This window comes from Bombus impatiens, unplaced genomic scaffold (genome assembly GCF_000188095.3).
Source record: "Bombus impatiens unplaced genomic scaffold, BIMP_2.2 scf_0279, whole genome shotgun sequence".
Classification (NCBI taxonomy): Eukaryota; Metazoa; Arthropoda; class Insecta; order Hymenoptera; family Apidae; genus Bombus; species Bombus impatiens.
In genome coordinates, this window is record NT_176698.1 from 208,193 (window position 1) to 231,242 (window position 23,050).

Genomic DNA, 23,050 nt, shown 5'->3' on the forward strand with positions numbered 1-23,050 from the left:
GGCCACGGCTCGTGCTGCCATGCCCACTTAACTTTCACGTAAGGGGATGTGACCACTTAGCCGTTACATGCTCGCTTACTCTCCATGCATATGTAAAACGTTGCCTTCGCATGACGAACGGGGAACGAACGGGGATCGTGTTTGTAAGTTACATTCGACCACGCGTTTCTCCGATCGACTCAGCTTCCTTCTGCATCAAGAAACCCGCGAAAGGTCGCAGGGACGCGATGACATCCGGTAAAAGCAATTTTCAGGGGTCGATAAGTCAATGCCTAAGTCAAGTCGCGGATAAAAACGTAGGTACAAGCATGTCGTGATCGAACTTACACCGAGCTCAATTATGTTATAATCACTTTTAAATCTTCAATCTTGTTTCGTACCGATAAAATGACTTAAGATTTGCGATAAACGAATTATCGAAGAGCAATGTATAGATAACGGAACAACCGGCCTCAGGCTTAGAACCAGTCATTTAAAACTAGTCCATAAACATTTAACGAAGAAAACATGGCGTAACCTTTGCAGCTACGATCCATATCTATGTCAACGCCATCGTATAAAATATGAGACATCATAAAGCTACGGAAGAGACGTCAATCTCCACGAGCAAATTGAATTACTTCAACGTAAAAGAAAGGCACGACAGTTTCATCACGGAGGGAGCAAAATCTGTAATTAAAGTCAAGAGAAAACAAAATAACATTTACTCTTTAATTTCATATATCGAAAACGCGAGGCTTCATCGCGTCGTAGCGAATATCGTTGAATCCAACCAAGCAAGAGTAAACGAAAAAAAGAGAGCCAGGTCTATAAGACACAAATAAGACACGAATCTACCCTGTGCACATAGAACAGAGGAGATACAGGTCTCATCTCTGCCCCATCGACAGATTAATCTGACACTTCGATTCCCCAAGAGGGAGGAACGCAAACACCATGCCGGGGATTCCGTAGAGACAATTCCCCCGGCGGAGAATTCGCCACGATTCGTATTATCAACAAGCCTCGGGTCCTCGAGTTACCGAGCCGATCGGTATCCGATCCTCGAACGCGACGCGCAAGATTTCTTCAATTTCACGGATCCGTTCGCCCCCTTCAATTACCACCACTTAACCAGCAATAATTAGACGTTGTGGGATTGGGTATCACGCTGACGCGGACCTTTAAAGCGAATAAAGTCGAGACGAGGGATAAAAGAAGGGAACGCCCTTCCGGCTTGTTCATCTTTTTCTCCGTCTCTCTGCTTTTTAGATGGATCGTTCTTTACCGCCCTTGGCTCCTTCCTCTCGATCGGCCGCGGCAAATCACGGGGAATCTCGTAAAATCGTGAAAGGCCTGTGCCTTTCCTCCGAGCTTCGGCGACGTGCGTAAGTGAAAAGAACGACCGACCGTAATAATCGTTGCCGCAGAAACCATTCTCTTCCTCTCGCGAGAGACGATTCGATGATTACTAGGGTTCAGATCTGTTTTTATGTTCGTTTATGCTTGTCTATTAGGTCCAATTCTCTATGCTTCTTGTCTAGACTATGAGGAAGATTGAGTGCAGTAAAACTCCGCTAATGTAAAGTTCATTTATTCCAACGAAATTCCAGTTAGCGCGTGATTAAACGAATTCCTAGATGAATCCACTTATTTAAAAGGAAAATAATAAGATTGGTATACTTTTATTCTATGAACTCTAATTGTATGTAAACTATTTGTCCACTGAAAGTTCATATAGGTGGAGTCTCTGTGATCTAAGTAATGTAGTCTAGAGAGAGAAAGAGATGACCAGCACTCGTAAATATATTAAAACGATAAAATATACTAAAACTATAAAATGCTTTTTTTCATAAGAGTATTCCTTCGACAGGAGAAAAAACTACACTCAGAAAATATTTGACGCGGATTACATGGGACGCGCATCGATCGTGAAATTCAATCCAATTCTAATAAATCTTCGATGGACTTTCGCATCGATAGGCGATCTTCCGTAATTCGTTTGCGAGTGTCCGCGAGCAATTTCATCTGGGCTGGGTGTAAAAATGGAATTCTGCCATAAAACCGTCCGATGTCCTATTTCTCTCACCTGTCTGTCCGGGACAAACAACCGGGAACCACTCGTAAAATCAGTGGGACATCGTTCCGAGGCCGTCGATACATATTAGATCGAGTGATCAAAAGAGACAGGAAATGGAGAAGGTAAAGCGGGTGAGACGGTGATGAAGTGGCGGCTACGCGCAGGGTCGTACACACTGGGAGCAATACTAGACGTCTTAACGGTAGCGGGCAGATATTTATTGCGCCCATGGGACGCCGTCGGTGGCACCGATATAACTAAATTCGCGTTTATGACCCTGGCTTGACCCACTCCAGCCGCCAATATCTCTCTTTTCTTCCGCAAACCAGCGAGAAAGAGAGAGAAAGAAACCGCGACGAAATGAGAGACACTGAATCATTCGTGGGACCATTAAATCGTGGATATCGCGACCATGGCACGGGGGATTCTTTCATCGGTCAGATCGATTCTCGGCAATTGATGTTGCTCCACGTAAGTAGAAATGTATCGAATTTTATATGAGAAGAAAATTATATGAGTTTCGCAGCAAGTAAATCGATCAACTACTTTTTATTAATTTCTTAATTTCATAAAAATATTTGAATTAACTCTGCTGTCCTCCTCGTTATTTTTTGCACGTTTGCATCTTTTTGGACTATTTCACACAAAAGGTACAAACATCGCATCGAACAATGAAACTAAATATTTAAAAATTATGTATCTATAATTTGCTAATATTCATTGAAATATAATGTCCATTTCCGGTTATGTAGAACCGAGGGCAGTGGAGTTAAAAAACAATTCTGTTACGAAGGACGGTCTCTGAGGACGCAAACCGATCAACTCTACTTTTTATTAATTTTTTAATGACATTGAAGTTTCTGATTAAAAAATAACCCCGTCAACCGGTTGAAGAATTTAGTATTGCGTTGAAATATGGTTAAATTGAAACGTTAGATATATAATACCCTGAGAATGTGAATATAATAGTAAAAAAATGTTGGAGTTATGTACGGTAAGCTACGAGAGGGTGAATAGGATAAAATTAATTTAGGAATTGAGGGCGTAAAAATGCCGAGGGGGTAGGCGAATTTTATTTTAAGGCTTCCCTTTTTGGCATCTGCGTATTCCGGCGGTTTTATAACAGTCACGCTACAAGGGTGACTTTATGACGAGTGAAAAAGTATCGCGCGGGGGTGGATAGGATTGTGACAGGGATCGCGCAACGCAATTATTTTTACGCCGCGCACTTCGCACCTGTACTCTTCGCGTCGTAAACACTTGGCGTTACGCTCGCGTTGACGACAAGCCCGGTATTCAACCGCGAAAACTTGAAAACAATAGAGCCATCCTGAGCTTTCCCTTTTTTTAGCGTCAAAAATTCAATATTGCATTTCGAGCTTCTTGATAAATATCTTTCTTCTGTATTTTCAGATCTTTACGAGATGTAATTTTGCAATACTACGATTGTCTTAAAAATGACTTAAACATATAGAAAGAATAAGAAACAAACATCTTTTATAGATAGAAACTTAACTGCGTAACTCCATCTTTTCACAAACTTGTTGATTTTAATGTCAGAGCGTGTATCGTACTGAACTTCTGAGAAATCAAACGATTTATCTAGACGAAGTTGATCGGTTTAACTGCAACGTTACAACAATGTGACTCTTACGTAACAACTATGACACGAAGATAAGTTTTACGAAAAGATTAAGTTACAGAGCCTCCTGAATTATCACCCCGATTCGGCTAATCCACTGACCTTGGTCTTTGATGCGTGGAAATCGTCGGCGATGTTCCTGAGGTTGGCGCCTACGGTCGCCCAGTAATTTCCGTTGAAGGCCTGTCCAATGTGGCCGCAGCAGCACTTGCAAATTGACTTTACAGCGGATGTCTTCTTCACGGCCGCGGAGCTACCACCCTCTGAAGCAAGTCTGCGTCTTCGCGGTCGTGGCCTTGGGTTTGGCACTGGTGCCACATCGTTCACATCATTGCTGGATTCCGGAAACTGGAATGTCGCGTCCCTGGTTGGGCTGCTGGGCGCAGATACGGTCACCTGGGGTGCAGCGGGCGGAAGTTGCTCCACGGCAGATAACACCAAATCCGGCAGCGGCATGCGAGCCAAATCCGAGTCCACCAGAACCATTGGATGCCGGTCGTCGCCCATTCGTCGTGGCAACCGATCTGAAGAACACAAGAAATTCGTTTAATTTCATTCCAGTTTTTTGGGTCCAAAATTTGTCAAGTATCGTTTTGAAAAGAATTTATTCGTGAGAAAAATTGTGTTGCTTTCTTCAAAGATTCGGTTAACTCTGATCTGGAGAGTACAGGAAATTCGTGTCACTTAATCGAAGGTTTGCTAGCTCACAAAATATTCAAGAGTTAAAGTGAATTCGCCAATAAAGAAGATCGTTTCTTCTGCCTAGAAATCTATATCAAGCCTGATTCAATAGAGAAGGAAAATTCAATTTCAACAGGGGAAATTTAAGTGAAAGTTTATTATAAGCTATTTTATTTTTCAGACGACCGAAGAAGATTTATCGGCGAAGAATGGATCGTTTCTTTTCTCAGGGTTGATATTAACCGCTTCATTCGAATCGATGCTAAATGTCTGTGAATATTACTATGACCTTTACAAATAACTACAGGATGACTTCGACTTTTTTGCTTCGTTGAAGATAAACGTACGATCGAGGATTAAACTTACTAAATCGTGCTTATCTCACGATCTACAAACGTATTTCTAAAATCCAACAATTCGAATGAAATGCCAAATTCAGCTAAATTTCGAGATATCGTGGCAACTGTCTAATCAACTTCGACCGCAATTTGTCAACTTTGCGAACCACATGCGCGCGTCGGGTTTCGTCGGCGTGTCCCATAAATCTCGCGCAAAATTCAGCCGGATAACCGAGCGCCGTACGAGATCGCCTTACGTGCGAGCGTAAAGTTCAAACTTTCCTCGATCATCCGATAAGTACAAGCTCGACGATTCATCATCGCCGTTTCGATCGCTCCGAGCGATCTTTCCGACTGCCTACTGAAAACAGATGGCCGCCGCGATATCGTAATCGACGAAATACGCGGTCCAGCCGATTTGTATTCAGCGTATCTGGATTTACCATCGATAATTAATCGTGGCACAAAGGCAAACGTTGCGTCATACAATGGAAATGCTACGATCTACGCACGCATGACGGCCGCGCGCCTTGCTTATAAGGTTTAATGCCACGTTCTGGCTAGACAACGGCAAAGGCGACCACCGGGTTGCCCTGTAATGGTAACTAACGACATTGTTGGCTAATGATTATCTGAAAATTTACAACGTTCCGTACGATAGCCTTCGTTCCGTGATTTCGACATATCTAACCTACACACATATAGATGTACACGATATATACATAGAAAGTGCAAGGATATTGTCAACACAGATTATACACTGTACGTGATGGAGCGTTTCTTTGAAAAAACGGCAGAATTCAAAGGAAGAGAAGAAGTGGAAAAACGAAATAATCGAGGCTGAGTATGGTATCTGGCGGTCAGGAAACGCTTGATATCGGACTGCCGCGCGGTGCGTCGGGGTACGCGCGTGTTTCGCCACTTTTATCGCCGCCAGTAAGCCCGAAGAAGCGTTTTCCGATTGATAAGTGGCCACGCGCGTTTTACGTCTCTCGCGTCGACGCCAGATAAACGCAGTGTAATTCCGGCTGAGAGAACCGGTAAACAGAAATGTACTTGGTCGGTCGCTTGACTCGCTTTTACGACGCCTCCGATAATTAAGAGCGGGACACCGAGGAGGGGTCAGGCCCCGTGGTAATTAGTTTTAACGAAGCCTTTTCGCTGGCTCGGCGGTTTCGTCGCGAGAGAGGGCCTAACGGTTTACTGTTTGCGCCAACTCCGAGACGCAGTAACGCGTTTTACGAACCGCGAAATGGTACTCGTAAACCGAGTGCAACTGGTTTTGGAATTTTCGGAGCGAGAACGTTATCTACCGCCACGGATGCCGAAGACGTAGTTAAATACCTTCGAGAAACAACGAGCTACTTCGCATCACGGAATCAGGTAAGACGCTTCGATCGCACCGTATCATGCGAACGCGTCAATAATCACGTTCGTATCAGTGACGTATTGTTACGTTCTGTCTGGCTCGTTTTGGTTGCGTTGCCGTTAATTTTTGAATTTAGATTAAATTGTGGTATTGTCTGTTATTTAATGCGATTGGAAATTAAACTCCACGTCTCGGCTAACCTGTCTCTGTCGGTTAAACGTGTCTCTGTTCGCGGATCGTCCTTTGATAGATTTTGGATTAGAGAAATCAGAATGTAAAACATGAAAGCAACGATTAAAAGATAATTCATAGAACACAACGTTAGCCCTTCTTCTTCGATCTTTCTCTCCCTAGAATAATCAAAAAACCTATAATATTTTCAGGAAACCAAAGCAAGAATTTTTTACGTATCTTCTTCGAGCTTCGAACACTATCGAATAATAGACAATACGACCGAACAGAAACACGATTCAAAGGTTATAACAGGGTTACAGTGTATCAAGAATCCGATGGCATTTCAAGCTAACAAAAGGAAAGACCAGCAACCAAAGGCTAGGTACGTAATCTCAACTTTCAACAGAGCAAAAATTTGCGAAAAAATCCATCTTTTCACGTCGATAACCGATACAATCATCCACCGACAAACTATGAAATCCATCTTTTCATAAACGAAGAACAGTTCGCACCTTTGGGCTGCCAGAAACATTTAAGCGCGCGGGTTTTTCGCGCGATGTGCGCCGCGTGCGCGTAAATCGAAGCCATGCGTGACAAAATAACAATTCCTCCGCGCCTCCGGCCGCCATTGTCTCAGGGACCGGTCGCAGTGGCGCGCGCGCGTGCGCCCTCGTGCGCTCGCGCGGTTGCATCCTTGACATTTCGAGTAAACGTCCGCGCTAGCATTCGCACGCGCGCCACTATACTCAGGCCACACTCTCCTGAGGCTCTGTTTCGCTTGTGCAACCCGTACGCGCGCGCATCGGCCACACATCGTCGCCTACTCGCATCGAACTGCTCGATCGCGAAATCTCTAGCAAACGACAGGCTTTTCACCGCTTGCAAAACAACCGCCGCGCTTATCCGAACGTATCGACGGTCTCGCTTCGCTTTCTACCTCGCGATTTTCCTCGTAAAATGTCACTACACACACATGCCGATATGTATATTGGATGGAACACGAACCTGGTGTGAACGCCAGCCTATTCCAAAACCGATTTATGTAACGATCTGTTGTAATTATCAATGCACGCGAACGATTATTAGCACGGATTCTGTCAGCTCGCGATTTACGACCGCCTTCAGCATGACAAACGGCCAGCCTAATTCTAATTTATGCCCCGGGGAAGTTCGACTATATTCGACCTTTTACAGCCGCGCAATTTTCGCGCGCTTTCCTGTGAGATTCAAGGCGACCCGCTTTTACTCGCGTTACGATTTCATTCGCTTTTCTTCTGGTTCCACGGTACATAATATAATAGCAAGATATTAAAAGTTTGTCGGTAACTTGAGTTCTCGATAAGCCAGTTCTTCGCGATGCGGTCGAAAGAACTCGTCTTCGTGAGCGGAGCAACTAAAGGGGGAACGAGAAGAGCACGGCTCGCGCGTCCCATAAAAGCGTTCGGGGCAAAAAGTGCAGCGCGCACGTGGCCAACACCCGCATGCACGCTGCGTTCGCGGTCTCGCGCGCGGACATTGGATCCGCGTGCATCAGAGAGGACGTGCACACGCGGTTCGAGGGCGGGGACGTCGGGTTGGAACCGACGAAAAAGACTCGAGAGGAGAATGGTCGTACACAGAGGGGACGTGAAACGAGTATATAAAGAACAAGAAGGTTGGGACAAGGAGGAGGAGGATCGTGAGCCAACGAAGAGGGGGGAGAGGCGTTTAGACAAAAAAACGGGGTTGACGAGACGAAGCAAGGAATGTACGGCTAGAAAAAAAAGAGAAGTTCCACGAAGAGATAGAGCGGTGGAGATAATACGCGGTGGAAAAAAAGGGAACTCGAGAAAGCAAAAACAGGAACAAGAAGGGAAAAAAGAAAAAAGTGGCGGAACGAGGGGGAAATTTCGAGTGTACACGGACCAGCGGGAACACGCGAGAGACAATGTACATTATGTACACGCGTTATGTCAAAGAGGCAGAAAGAGAGACGAAAAAAGGGCGAAGAGTGGGAGCAGATTGAACGCTGGCAGCATATGCGAGCACGTGACTCACATGGAGCGCCCTTTGTACGCGTAAGTGCAACGCAACTTGTTACAGTATACGTGTAACGTCAACCCTAGCAGCGCGAGCGCGATCTCCCGCACCTATGTGTGCGTAGGTGCGAGTGTACGTGTGCCTGACAGCATACGTGAGCAGTGGTGAACGCTCAACTGCACAAAGAACCCCTCTCAAGGCCGCTGCAGCCGCGATACACACCAATGAGACGCGTGCGCGCGCGACGACGACTCGCGCGTGGAAACACTCGCGAATCGCGAGCGGTGTCGAGCGTATACGCGCGCTCAGTTTTTATCGTGTCACGCTTTTGCGGCTTTTCAGAGACAATGAGACGGAACAGTCGAACTACGTCGTTCCAATGATCGGTTGCTCGTTTCGTCAGAACCTCCTGCTGAGGCTGTAATGGAAATTAATTTTTACGCGATTTGGTAGTCGGTCTTGGAGTTTCCATGGAGTCACTGTTAAGTACGTTCGGTAGATGCATACATATGGGGCGCAGGTGGAAATACGAGATCGGTCTATTTACGTCGATCTTCTGAGTTTAAACGTCACTCAGGGATTAAAAGGGTGAATTTTGAGGCCCTTTTGCTAGACTTTCACCGTACAAAAATATTTTCAAGAAATGACAGACAAGATTCTTCAATCGATTTCTGTAATTACTTCTGCAATACGTCTAAAGAACCAAATCATTCTCAATGCTTATACGTTACAATGTAATTATTTGATGTAGTTGCTCTGTTTTCAAAATGTAAATATAATATAGTTAAAGTCGTTAATACAAAATTAATTAACGGCATACATTGAATTTTAACGTCGTTTCCTCGTTAAAGGTAGGAAATATGAATTATATTTCTCCATATGATCTTCATTTATAAAGGAAGTCGATAAAGTTCCAAGATATACATATGTATACGCCAGGCACATATTAAATGTTATTGTTAGTTTAACACAATAAAACGTAAAACCACAAATGAGTCACCACGAAGAAAAGTCGAACCATCCAACCAAACTTACACGTGCACGACATTTCTCGTTCTGTAATAGAAAATATCGCCGGGCCTATTCGGGAGAACTGAAGTCGTAAATACGCGATGATTTCTCCAGGATGTGGACGATCGTTCAAGTAACGTTCCTTAAATCGCGCCACGGTGAACGTACCGTACAAAAGCAGCGGATTCTGCGTCTTACTTGAAACTTTACTTCGCCTGACTTTCGAACGCTTCGCGGAAATCTCGTAAAACCTCCAACTCCGATATAAATGTTCCCCACCACGCTACACTAGCAGTGGACAATCGATTCGCGGCGTGCTCCATTTTTTTCACCCGAGAATCGAACGATCTTTCGCCGTTTCGAGTAATTCCCTTCGACGAGGCAAGATCTCGTGCTCGCGTTGTACCAACGCGATTGCCCGGCATGGAAACGGCTACGGTAGATACGTTATCGCGATACGGGCAACGAGAAAATTGTAAAAATGAGGGAACAAGGTTGCGCCACGACGCGGCCGGCCATCGATTTCCTACGACTATCTGATTACCCAATAAATTCTGTCCACCGGTTCGCGAGCACGAAGCCCGATCGGATTCTGCGGTGCAGAAGTCGTATCGAGGAAACGTTCCGGGGCTCGCTCGACCGATTGATTACACTCTTATTGACTACGTGACTCGCGATTTCGTTGTCGGCGGAATTAATCGAGGTTCATAGTTGATTGCTTGCAATGTCTCTGCGCTCGACCTACAATGTATGGATGATGAGGAAATTCTGGTGAAACAGAGAGTAGAAAAATCGTGAATCTATTTTAAGTTTCCAGCATTTCGGTTAATTCGAATGTTTTGATTTGCCGCATGCGAAAGTGAATATGTTGGAGGAAGAAATATTTTTATAAAAGTCCCTGCGCAAAGATACGTGCCTCTGGTAGATGCGAATGTATTTGCACACCATTTACATGTCGTAATAATTAAGTATAGTAGATTTCATATTATTTAGTAGTACTTTTATACAAGCTATATTTTATATAACAAAAAAGGAATATTATGAAGATGAAGCATAGAACTGATCAAAGAATATTTCATCGAAAAGTACGTGGAAATATTCTTTGCGGCACTGTAGATCTGCAACTGGAAGTTATACGCTCGATCCAATAGCTCTACTAGTATCGGGCAACGACAAAGCGATGCATAGCTTCCGTTTGCGGTATAATCACTAAGAAGCTGCACATTGCTGATTATATCGTTAACTGGCGAATCGCCACAGCAAGTTGGTCACGTGTTGCCCCGTTATTCGATGATTATAATTACGAGCGAATCAGGCCTCTCTCTCTTTGTTTCTTTCTTGCTGTTGCATCGCGGCCAATAATCGACCGAGAATCAAGCGGAAACCGATACCACTAAGCTGATGGAACTCGAGATTCCACGAACATGGAATAGTCTTAAGCTCCGGAATTATGCATACGATAAAATATATTCTCTGATTAGAAAATATTCAATTCAATAGAATATTCTATCGCTGTAATGTACTTAAAAAATTCTCTGCTTCGCTTAATACGTCGGTTTCCAATATATTTTATGCGCCTCTACAATGTTGGAGGTATTATCGATAAGTTTTCTAAGTGAACAGTCGCAACTTCCATCGAGAGAAACAAAGAACTGGTTTTGCGAGCTTTAGCTGTCTGCGTGGAACGCATATTCACAGTTCGGTTCAGTTGGTTTCAGTATATACTTCGCTTCTTTCGACGCAGCCATATAAACAGTATCGATATTATCATTTGAATATTTCCCATGAATATTCATATCGTGATAATGAAAGCAATATTCATCAACCGAGATGAAACTTTAGAAAATTTTCTCCCTCTTTTAAGCAAAAGAAGAAAACCTTCGACAAACGATCGTAACGATTCGAAAGCGATCGAATAATGGAAATCACTTGAAAAAAATTAGAAGTACACTTTGTTTAGAGATCGCTATAATCAGGATGTATTTTGGAGGAGCTCGTGAGGAAAAACAGCGGTAGATCTTCACGCTCGATAAAATCACGATGGCGAGCCGCGATAAGCGAAACCGTACCACCAAGGGTTGAGGTAATCGAAGGAAAAGGGTTGCCGGGCAGATAAAATCAGCCGAATTTCATGTACGGCTGGAGACGCGTGCTCGAGCCGCCTACGAAGAATACGCTCAGGGGAGCGTAAAAATGTATAACAGTAAAAGAGCGGGGAGAAGACAGGAGTACGCTCACCGCTTCGTCTCAATGAATATTAATGATTCCACGGGGCCAGCTCGCGCGAACGACCTCCGAAATCCGTGAAAAGCACGCGGCGAGTGGTACAATTAAAGTTCTAATTAAAAACGACGCGACGCGACGCCGCGGATAAGGATCGACCTGGCAAGAAGAACGTTAATTGGCCGGAACCACTGGCAACTAGCTTGTTAAGTCGAAAACAATCCGTCATGCGAAAAACATCGTTTCGATGTTTGTTTTGGAGAAAAATATCGTGACAGATATTGCTGTACACTTGCATCGATTAGAAGTTCATTTAAATCTCGATAACGACTGACCGAGTACATTTTAGTGGTTTTATAAAAATAAAAGAAGTAGAAGTTTTACTAAAGTATACATGGAATTAGGATTTTCGATAATTCGTAGGAAGTTCTATTTATGATTACTCTGTGAATTTTTAAATTTAGATATTCGAGAATTTGTGTATAGGTTTAAAATTGCGTTGCATATACAATTCTGTGGAACCCTAAACTATGACTCCGAAAAATGTTGTAATACTTGGAATTCAATTTCTTAGAAATCTTCTAAGGATTCTACGACGGTTGCAATTGTATATGATAAAGATTTTGAAAGATATTAGGAAATGAATTATCCGCTATCTACTACGATTCATATTGTGCAAGTTAACTTGCGGAAGTAACGGAACTTCCCTTATGCATTAATAAACATGTTTTCACGAGCATTGCGTAAAGCAGAACGGGAACATTGCCAGGAATTATACTTACACGGTGTTGATCTGATTCATCTAGAGCTAACCGTCTTTCGTGAACTCGTCAACCAGAGTCTCGTGAATGTTTCGCTTCTATCGAAGCGAAAAAGGCCAGAGATAAGTGAGAAAATTCAATAAACCTGATTCTGACGGATAGATAAGGAAGATACGGCATTGTTCTGCTGACGTGAAGATAAAACGCGACTCACCGGTGACGGTAACGAACTATCAACGAGACGACCACGAAAAAAGAAGGAAAAAGAAAAGAGAAAAAGAGAAGGAAGGTACTGGTACGATGAATATTTTAAGGGCTCCGCCAATAACGTCAGGCTCGTTGGATGAATGGAAGGAGACGGCCATCGAGGACCGGACGATCGTCAATGACGAATTTCTTTCAATATTTCATCAAGTCTATGGACTACGGTCGGTGCTTTCGTTCTTCGTGTTCCGGATCGATCGTCTTCAGGATTTCCGCTGGGAAAGCCGTGATGAAGTAAATTCAGAATGCAACGATCGATAGGAATTACAATCAGAATTCCACTCGCATAACTTTTTCGAGTAACATCTAATCGAAAAATTCTTTTAAAGGAAGCATAGAAAAAAATAAAGGAATTTTGTATCCATGTAGATAATATAATGGTCGAAATTTTGGCACATCAATTTCTCAGAATTCTTCCATGCAATTTAGCACATTAAAACATTAATTGCTAACATATGGACTATATCTGTTTATGGCTGAAATAAGACCAGGCAAGCTTGACGCATACGCTGCCACGGACGTACAATTATACGCAGAATTCACTGTACTGGTACCAACAGGTTTTTGCGTATATCTCGGAAACTAAGGCCGAGTGGCGGTTATATGTATAGGAAAAAGTTGCTCAGAATCATGTCTCCGACAACATATTCAAAAAATTAGCGAAATCGGCGATGTGGATAAAATATCGATAATTACCGGTAATTGTCAGTTGTCTCTAAGAGAAGCAGAACGTCTTACATCAATTTCAATGATCAATTATTACGTATTCAAAATCGAACATTTCAAATTCTAGTCCCTAGAATTATTACATAATTGTATAAAATTACCCATCATAAATATGTTAATATACAAAGTTAAAAAAAAAAGAGCAAGCTAGCAGTTTGAAAAAGAAAGGGCGAATTCTACTGGTCTTCCGGGAGGACGGCGAGTTCACTGTGAAATTCAGTGCACCGATACGAGCGCAGGCTTTACGACAATGTAACATAATACGAAGTTCAGTGTCGAAGGGTTATCGTTTTACGGACGATATCCGATCTTTCTCTTACCGAGAAATTAAACGCCTCCGATTAGAGCGGAATCGCGGGGCATGGACAGTTCGATTCTCTTATCGGTTCGCGCGATGGGAAAGGGGCGCGGGCGTCATGGTTCGCAGCGAAAACATTAGCGAAGGGGTTATCCGTAACGTTGAAACGTAACGTCGACAACAATAAGACAAGCAAAACGAATCGCCGAGAACGAGAGTGAAAACGGATAGGCGGAAGAAAAAAGAAGCGAGCGTGATCGGGTAACGCGGCGTAATCGTTATTACCGTGGTCGCGTTTACGCGAGCACGATGACGAGGTGGAAGTTTTCTGCAAATGTCACGGGAGAAGACTCGGAACGGGGCTGGCCACAGCTGTTTCTATAAATAACCAACCCCGACTCGATGCAACGGCGCGCTCGCGGTCCGCCAGATTCTGCATCTTCTCTCGAAACCACGCTGGCAAACTATGGTTATTGACCCTCGCACATACACCGTACGCCATCTATTTTCGTTTGAAAAATAATGAACAGACGCGTAATTCAATTTTTCTAACAAGGATTCTTCTCAATTTTCATCTAATTTTCTCTTGGCTTTTGGTAGTATAGAACGTCTTTATCGAGTCCGAGAGGGTTGATATTACATATAATATTATATCTTTGGGAGATCGATAAAAGAAAAAAAAATGTCTCAAATCAGTGGGGAGGATTCGTGATCACTGGAAAAATACATACGTAAATTGTTTTGAGGAGCGTGATATTTTCAAGGAATGTTGCGTCACTCCAAAACAATAGTAACACACTTGCAACGGCCGGATGCAATTTGTGGTTTCTTTCGGGACACTTCCATGCGCTGCTCGGCGAGATCAAAGGCTCGTTAGCGACGTATTGCCGTGAAACTGCGGCAAAATGGATTCAGAATGCTATCTGACGACGTTTCCTCGCGGTTAATCGCGCATTTCGAGCGAGCAGGGTGCATTGACCCTCGATCATAAGCATTTTATAGGTGGTTTATAAAATTACGGTCGCTACGCAAGTAATTCTGAACTAATTTAAAACTAAAGTCTGTCTCAACTAATTGGCAGTCTGACGACACTTTTTTCGCTCTCTGAATAAAACTACATTTATAGCTATTAACGCTACTTCAAAACGAGCAATCGATAAATAATCCGCAAAACATCTACTGTAGTATTAAAATAAAAAGAAAAAGGAAGAAAGAAAAACAAATTTCATAAGACTACTTAATCGTAAATAACTTTCAAGGTTCAACAAATTTCCATTAAATTACTCAAAAAGTCACCTCAAAATTTATCGTAAAAATTATTTCATGGTTGATGAACTTCTTCAGAATTGACCATACACCATATACATACGTACTATTTGAAAGCGTGTAAGATACGATATCGAGGCACTCGTCGAGCAATCGTCGCGGCACGGTTCACGGTTCGATACTGCAATCTCTGGTGGACGATCGACATCCGAGATTCGGGGAACGAGCCGTTGCATCGCGTTTTATGGCGCGTTTTACTCCGGTGTGTGCCTGACCATCGGTCTTTTCTCCTCGCTCCTCCTCTCTGTCTCTTTCCTCCTACTCTCCTGTCGATCCGAGCGACCGCGCCGTCTCTTTCGCCGTAAAGGAGGCTCGAGCAGCGGTGCAGGGTCATGGCCGGACATCGTCTGCCATACTCTCGCCTCTACACCCACGCTACATCTGTTATACTCGCCCCCTTTCGCTCGCTGCACCCTCGTAAAGCCGCGTTTCATTATGCGCCGAATATAAGTTACCGCAATTTACGCCTCTGGCTCGCTCCTCTCCTTCTCTCTCTTCTTATCTTCTGTTTTCTCTCTGCGCCAGTCTTTTGCGTGGTATGTTCCAGCAAAATTTCCTTGGTTATTGTTACAATGAAGAAGGATTGCATCGAGAAGAGACAGTTGAGAAACTAATGGACAAAGTTGAAAGCAAGTGCACATGATGGTGAGTACGAGAATTGTGATTAGACGGATTGCAGTTTGAAAGTTTCCTTCCACAAGTTTAACCCTTTTTACAACATTGACGTTACAGCCAATGATATTGAGGCAATTTTTATTCGATTTTATTTTCATCGATGAAACGACAGAGAAGGGAAGTTTTCTTCCCGAAACTAAACTTCTGCTTTCAAAAAGTTTCGCTGCAAAATGTATACTAAAATTTATTGATCGATCATATAATAAAAATTATCGAATTGCAAAGAGTCGATCGCGATACACGCAACTAAAAATCATGAGGGAACAAGGATGACATTTTTTAGTTACCTTTATCATTCTAATCATTCCACTGGAACAAATAAAAATCATGAATCTACGATCGTCTTACTGAATAGCGTCATTGCTAAGCTTTCGTTAGTTGTAATTAGTTCCAAGCAAAGAAAACACTACTGAACAATGTTATTTAAAGCGAGCGCGAATGTAACAGCAAATATAAATTACTAAAAATTCTGGGAAAAAGCGTCAGAGCATCAAGGATCAAGGACCTAAGAAGACATTGAAACTGAAATCAAATTAATCACGCGAAAGGACGGGCAAATGTAAATCACGCGATGACACGCGCGTTTCACAACCTACGTGTCCTTTTTCTCTCGAACGTCCGCGAAATCACGGCAAAAGGTGTCGGGATATCTCGCAACCATCGCGATGGACCGAAATTTTTCGACGCTGACTCATGGGACAACGACCGCTGTCAAATGTATCAGAATTTTCGACAAATCGTGCAACAGCCGACGCGAGTCAACGACCTGGACGAAACGACGATCGCTCCGCGACTTTACGAACGTTCGCGTGCGTCGTGAGTCCTACTAAATAATACAAAGCGAACTTCCCTATATCCTACGCCTTAATTTTGACGAATTTGTTGCACCTTCAATAGCGATTAATCGTTTTTTTACATCTGGAAATTGATTAAGAAGTAATTCTTTGTTGGCAGAGAATTTATATATCGAACCTGTGAAACCATAATTTATATATTTGACGCTTAATTTTTAATAAGAGCAAACTATTATAGCATAATGTGCACGGAAAATATATTCGATTTTTACTGTTATTAATGCTATGTATATTGAAACAGACTACTTAATTCTATGTCTTTTTGCTGTCAATGACGAAACAGAACGAGAATTGAAGATTGATCAGTACATGTTTTAGGGAACAAGCGATACTTAAAATAACGAACAAAGATATATATCACTGAAAAAGTTGACATTTTGTAATTTTTTGTCGCAACTCGAGTATATTTTGTTGCAATCAGAAGTTACAACCACCGAAATATTTTACTAAACGCCCACATAACCCACTTTCTCTCTTTTCCCTGAGGATCGATAAAAAAAACTAACATTGGAATTCGGTGACATACTCATGCTCCTACTTGTGTATAAAATATCGAAGAAAAGCATTTCGGATAACTTTGTGTGTGAAATGAATATGAAGCGAGAATTTTTGAATGATCTATGATTTTTTTATAGGAACTCGATGAAAAACATGATTCTAAAAGTATCTTTCAGGTTTGAAAAGGAAATTGGCTGCAGAGTCGCGTTGTTCCACTCGAAAGTTATCCGCGTTGTACCGCGCGACAACCACGTGTTGCATTTCTAGTGGATATGCAGCGTGCTGTCCTACTCTCGAGTGTATATACCCGCGGCTGCAGCGTGTGAGAAGTGGAAATTAATTGCGTCGCACGTATTATAAATCTCAACGTATTCAGAGTTTATTAAAAAGTAACAATTTTCAATCGGTGTTTACAAAATCATCAATAATGCAAGGAAAAGGGAACATACATTTTTCAATAAATAAATAAATAAATAAATAAGGTAAAAAAAATAGCTTCAAAGAAAATAACAAAGATCAATTACACAATGTCAGATAAAGATCATTTGTGTCATATATGTTATATATAGGTATCAAAAATTCACAGCATCTGTTCAAAAAACAACAATGACTGAATTTATAAATCCTTCGCGTCGCAGCAATAGCTGCGATATTGCGAATAACTTTTAAAATTGATCTACATAACAAGAATTACGTTAAGCATTTTAATATTTTTTTTTTTTTGCATTTTGCTTAACTTTTTTCGAGTGTCTACACTTCTTTTTATATTCTCTCGACTAGATCCACCAGTCCCCGTAGACGGTCGGAAAACGTCTCGTGGACGGTATTGTCATTTTCTCATGCAATTGCCTCTATTTGGTCGCCCTTCGAATTGGTCTTCGAATGCATCTTTCTGAAAAGCCGTCGGAAGGATATCGTGGTAAGACTGGATCTATCCAATGGATAAATGGATACATCCTAGCCATGAGACCGGGACCAAGTGGAAAGAACAAGAAAGACGCGGCCGTAGCACGTGTCAACGAGCCACATGACCACGTAAAGTACGGTAGTCGATTGTTCGTCCCTTTCTATCAAAAGATAAACTAAAGTTGATGCAATAAACGCAACATGTTGTTCATTGCGCTGGATAGTTCGACATTTGTACAAGAACGCGTAGGAAAATCTTAAGAAAGATGCAAACCAATTTTAATAAATCGTTCAACTCACGATTTCGTGACGGATGCTGGTCGTTCCTGTTTCGGAGGACCTGTTGCAGAGCGGCGTACAGAGCGAGCATCAGTTGCTCCAGGTCCTGTCCCTGGACCTCCGCTTCGTCGTCGGACGGCAATATGAATGGGATGGCCATTTGTCGATCTTGGCAGGTGCACTACGATTTTCAGATCTTGAATACTCTGCTGCTCTCTTCTCGTCTCGGCACTGCAATCGAACCAATGTCAGTGGATCAGGCACTACCACTTTTTGAAATTTCTCTCTCGATTCTGTTTTACGCTACTCTCTTTTCCCCGCAGGCACAGAATCGCCGTTAAATCGAAAAAATATCGACGGTTCAAGAGTCAAAGGGGATCGCGAGCACGAATTTTTCCGAGCTCGACACAAAAGGTATTTTCGTGGCGACACACGTGCCTTCGGGCTTCAACGGCGCACGCTCAATGTTCGTCGCCGCGGTTACGAAGGTCTCTATCGTCGTCACTGATTGTCCGTAGAGAAAACGCACGTGGCCAGAGAAGAACGCAACGCGCCAACCAGTTGACGAAAATCGTGATCCGCGGATTTACGGCGATCGAGCAAATAAATAAGTACACGATCGACTGTGCGTGCGATTAGTTTGATTTCTTTCTTTATCCGACGCGCGTGTCTTAATCACGTCGCCTGCAACGCCTATAAGGTGGATCCTCGAATGGATCACTTTCCATGAGTGAGATCTGTCCGCCGTTGAACTCAATCGATTATCGAACTCCGTTTCACGGACGGTCGAGATTCACTGGAATATCGAAGTTTGAGATAGATGGGGGCGCGCTCGCACGTCCGACGATCTCCACAGAGAGGCACGGATAGATGACAGTTCGAAAACGTTTCGTGGGACGATGGCACAAAGTTCAATGTCCTCCGGTCAAATGTACGACACACGATGCACTAACTGAGTCTATTGGCAAAAGCGTCAATTTGCTTTTCTCTTACACCGAGCACAAGCGAAATATCCGCGCGAGAGGGAATAGAACAGGGAAAATTGACTTCTTTCGTCCGTTTCTTCGATTCCCACACACGCACACGGTCGATGCTATATAACACGTTGCGTCTCGCGACTGTCCTCTTTGACGCGACTATCACACGTGTGTACGTAGCAAAAGTGCAAGAGAGAAAGTAATGCGACACGAGAACTCTCGACTGAGCTTAGGTAACGAGAAACACGTCTACACTCCTCGAGATCTAGCGTGGTAATGATTCTGTGCTTTCGTTTCAGCCACTCGGCCCGCACGTTCTGCCTCGCGGCGGCAACCGATTTACCCCACTCCGCCAGCCTCGCGCGGCCGGTTGCTCCAGCAGTGGGGGAACGATGCGCGCGCATCCGGACTCGAACGATGCGAGGAAAGGGAGAAAAGAACAGTCGCTAGTGGGGCTGTGTGTGTGTGAACGTTGCGTATGTGTGATCGTGTGGTTGCGCGTGGTCCGTAGCGTTGTAAATTTACCGGTTAGGGTCAAGTAGGGTAAAAAAGATGGAAGGAAAATCAAAACTTTCGAAACCGAGCGTGGCATGATGTCCCGTGTTTTACGCGTCGACGAAACATCGATACGATGCACTGACTCGAAAGAGTCAGCGAATGCAGCGCGGCCAGAAGATTTTGCGCGCCATTTCTCCAGGTTTGTAACCTCTCCTAACGTTGTCGTTTTTCTTTTGTTCTCTTTATTCCGGTTTTGTATATTAGTCGTATCGTAAAAACGATAGTTCTCTCAAGGATAAAAGATTTTCCTTTCGAGCATCCGACGCGAAACGCTGGCGAAGGCATAGCAAAGCAAAGCAAAGCGTGTAGCACGTAGCAATGCGATCTCGACAGGAGAGAGTGAGAGGGAACCCATACAAACGAGCGGCACGGTTGTATGCACTTCGGAACGGTTCGTAGAGGCGCGTATGACACGACGGAGCGACACTCGAGCGTAACTGCGTAGTTTCTACGAGCAACTTCACGGGGGTAGTTGATGAAGTTTTACCAATACATTCACGTTTTCGGGAAATGGAATTATAGACAGTGAAAAGTTATCGAGAACGACTCGCATTATCGCGATAGAGTAGCTCGAGTAACATCGTTGTATAATTTAACTTATGAAATACGTTCCTGCTTCCACTCTTCTCCTAATAATTACTCAGTTTTTCCATCGAAACTAAGACACGAGATAAAACGGACGTGAAAATACCGACTTTGAACGATGAATAAATCAAAGTCGCCACGGTGTCTTAATTTCGCGATAATTTGCGGAGATGCGACAGATATCTCTGGGACCGTGATGCTTGGCTAAGCGACAATTTTTTATGCGACCAATGAATGGGTAAACAGGAGGAGAAACAAGAATACAATGTGCTCCTACTGTGAGCGCTGATTCACAATGCATACGATACACCCAGCGCACTGTACAATGAAACCACATAAATAAGTATCGGCATATTACTCTGCACGGGGACAATGGGATCAAACAAGAAGAAAAAAAAAAAGAAAAAATGCAGAATCGGAAATTGACATTACTAAATGCTTTATATAAACAATCTTATATTATCACTTACAACCTGTAACATTTTATTTCTGCGGTACTGACCTATACAATGCTAATACTACGTAATATAGAATAGTTAATGATTATGTCTCTTAATCTAAGACGGGCTTATAAAAAACTGAAACAAAAACAAAGATCAAGATTCAAAACAAAAGTCAAATTTAGAACTAAGTACTACATTCATTAGGAAGATATTATCGTAAACAATCGATTAATACGTTAAATCAAGATACTCTTTATCCGTACAAGTTTCCAGAATTACGCATAGTAGTCACACAATAGCTTGTTGGCACCGAATAATCATTTTTCGCGATCCGACTTGCAAATCGGTTCTCGCGAGACAAAGAGTCCAACGAAACCGTCGAACGGGCAAAGTATACGTACACGCATTATCCTAAGTACGATGCACCGATTCCAACATGATCGAGCAAGCGAGTCACTCGAATCGACGAACGATCGTGGATTATCTGCATTCACCGGGGCAGGTTGACGACAAGGCACAAGAGGAGAATAGATTAATGGCGGGAACGGCGCCGAGAGACATTGTCATTGGATATCAGATGAGAGAGATCAAGAGAGAGAACACGAACGAGAGAGAGAGGCAGTTAAAGGCCAGGTGAGTCCTTCGTGTATCGGGGATGGCGTTACAGAGAGATGACATTACTGCCACGGACCATAGAAACTGGAGTCGACGAGAAGAGAAGCGGGTCTATCCTGATGGAGAGTGCCACATCGATATTGACAGATCGATCCTTAATCCCAGCTACAGTTTATAGGCAACAATTTCACGCGAGCCACAATCTAAGTCTAGGCAGATGCACGGGTTCTACCGTTAATCAAATTTTCCTGCGCGGATGCAGAAAAATATTAATTGACTGGATTAGCGAAACGTCGATCGAGAACGCGTGCACGAACTACTTTTGCACGTCGCGAACCCTTTCATTCGTTTGTCTGTCCGTACGGTGATTTATGACTGGCGCGTAGATTAGATTTTATTGGGATCTTAATTAGCTGGTAATCTCGAGATGCGGCTACCGAGTTACCTTCGTAACGTGATTGCCATCATTTCTTTGATCTTTTTGCGTTCGAGCGAGGATGGGAACGATTACATCGCTGGAAAACTTGATTTCTCGGCGAAACGGTAAGGTGAAACATTATCGAGAGCGAAGATAATGATAGATACATGAAGCAATAGTGCTACTAACGTTTTGTTTCGGACGATCTTTCTTCCACTTTCCTTTTCTTCATAGGTTTTTTTTTCTGAATACCAGCCAAATACCGCCCGACAGTCCAAGTTTGTTAGTTAAATGTGAACTGAATGTAAAAGTAATTCTTTCATTTTCATGTAGCATCTAATACGATAAAGAAACGAGTTCAAAGATTGATTTTGCTAACTTACATGAAAGCGATAAGATTCACTGTTTTATCAAATTGTACTCTAGTAACTTCGATCACTACTAACTGCCTCCTCTCCTTTCCTCGCGTTTATAAGGAAGTATAAGCTTATCTTATCTTCATCGATAAGTAAAACAGTATCACTAAGTAACGAAGTATTGAAGGAAACTACTATATGCAGAGCTGGAACGAAAACCATACGTGTACATGATATGTACACGAGATAGCACTTATCGATTGACCACAAACCTCCTAATCTATTTTGACCAATTGGACCTGCATTATTTTCAGCTCTGCGTAATACTTAGCTAATTTATCTATGAAGTTACATTTTTTCAGAAATGAGAGGTCATAACTTTAAATTACCTATCTCTGTCTATATCTTAGTAAGTAGAGTTATCAAATTATCAAAGTCCGAAATCTCAAATAATCCTTATATCAGTCTTGTTTATTGCACATTCTTATTTAAATTCTGACATAACATATACTTTAAAACATCAAATTCTTCCTTAATTTTATCAAATACATTTTTTTAATAATATTTCACTCAGACCATCTTGAATTCTTCTAAACGCCTGCAAGATCATTTCTACTCCGTTTCTTTTTCAATTATTGTCAAACTATTCTAATTAGCTGTCTGTTTAACAGAAATCTCAATTTAAATACATAATTTATTTTTCAAAGGTATCATCCCTTTAGTTCCATAATTAAATATGTCGCAACTTAGTGTCACAATACATTTTCATCGCTTGAAAGACTTTAATTAACTCTTTATAATAATAAACGCAAAACATTATTTTATGAAAATACACAGTGGCCTTACACCACTGTGATTTTCAACCTGCAATAATCTATCGAATCGTATGATATTTAGCTCAGCGATTCTAGTCGTCTAACTATCCTTATAGCGATCAACGTTAACGATCCACGAGTTTAGCGGTTCGGAAGTGGCTCTCTGTCGTCGGTGTGGCC

General features: G+C 42.6%; 1 protein-coding gene across 2 annotated transcripts in view; it reads right to left on the bottom strand.

The window, feature by feature from the left end:
• The window catches only part of LOC100750148, a 34,814-nt gene that overhangs the window by 5,920 nt on the left and 5,844 nt on the right, over positions 1-23,050 (bottom strand). Inside the window, exons 1-4 of one of the 2 annotated variants that reach the window (XM_033320332.1) lie at positions 22,083-22,168; positions 21,889-21,997; positions 18,125-18,334; positions 3,804-4,225 (exon numbers count right to left, since the gene is read on the bottom strand). In XM_033320332.1, the coding sequence (XP_033176223.1) occupies positions 3,804-4,225; positions 18,125-18,263 (561 nt within the window). In that variant the 5' untranslated portion in view covers positions 18,264-18,334; positions 21,889-21,997; positions 22,083-22,168. Of the gene's footprint in view, positions 1-3,803; positions 4,226-18,124; positions 18,335-21,888; positions 21,998-22,082; positions 22,169-23,050 lie in introns of those variants that run through there. The other variant, XM_024367095.2, reaches the window with a different exon arrangement.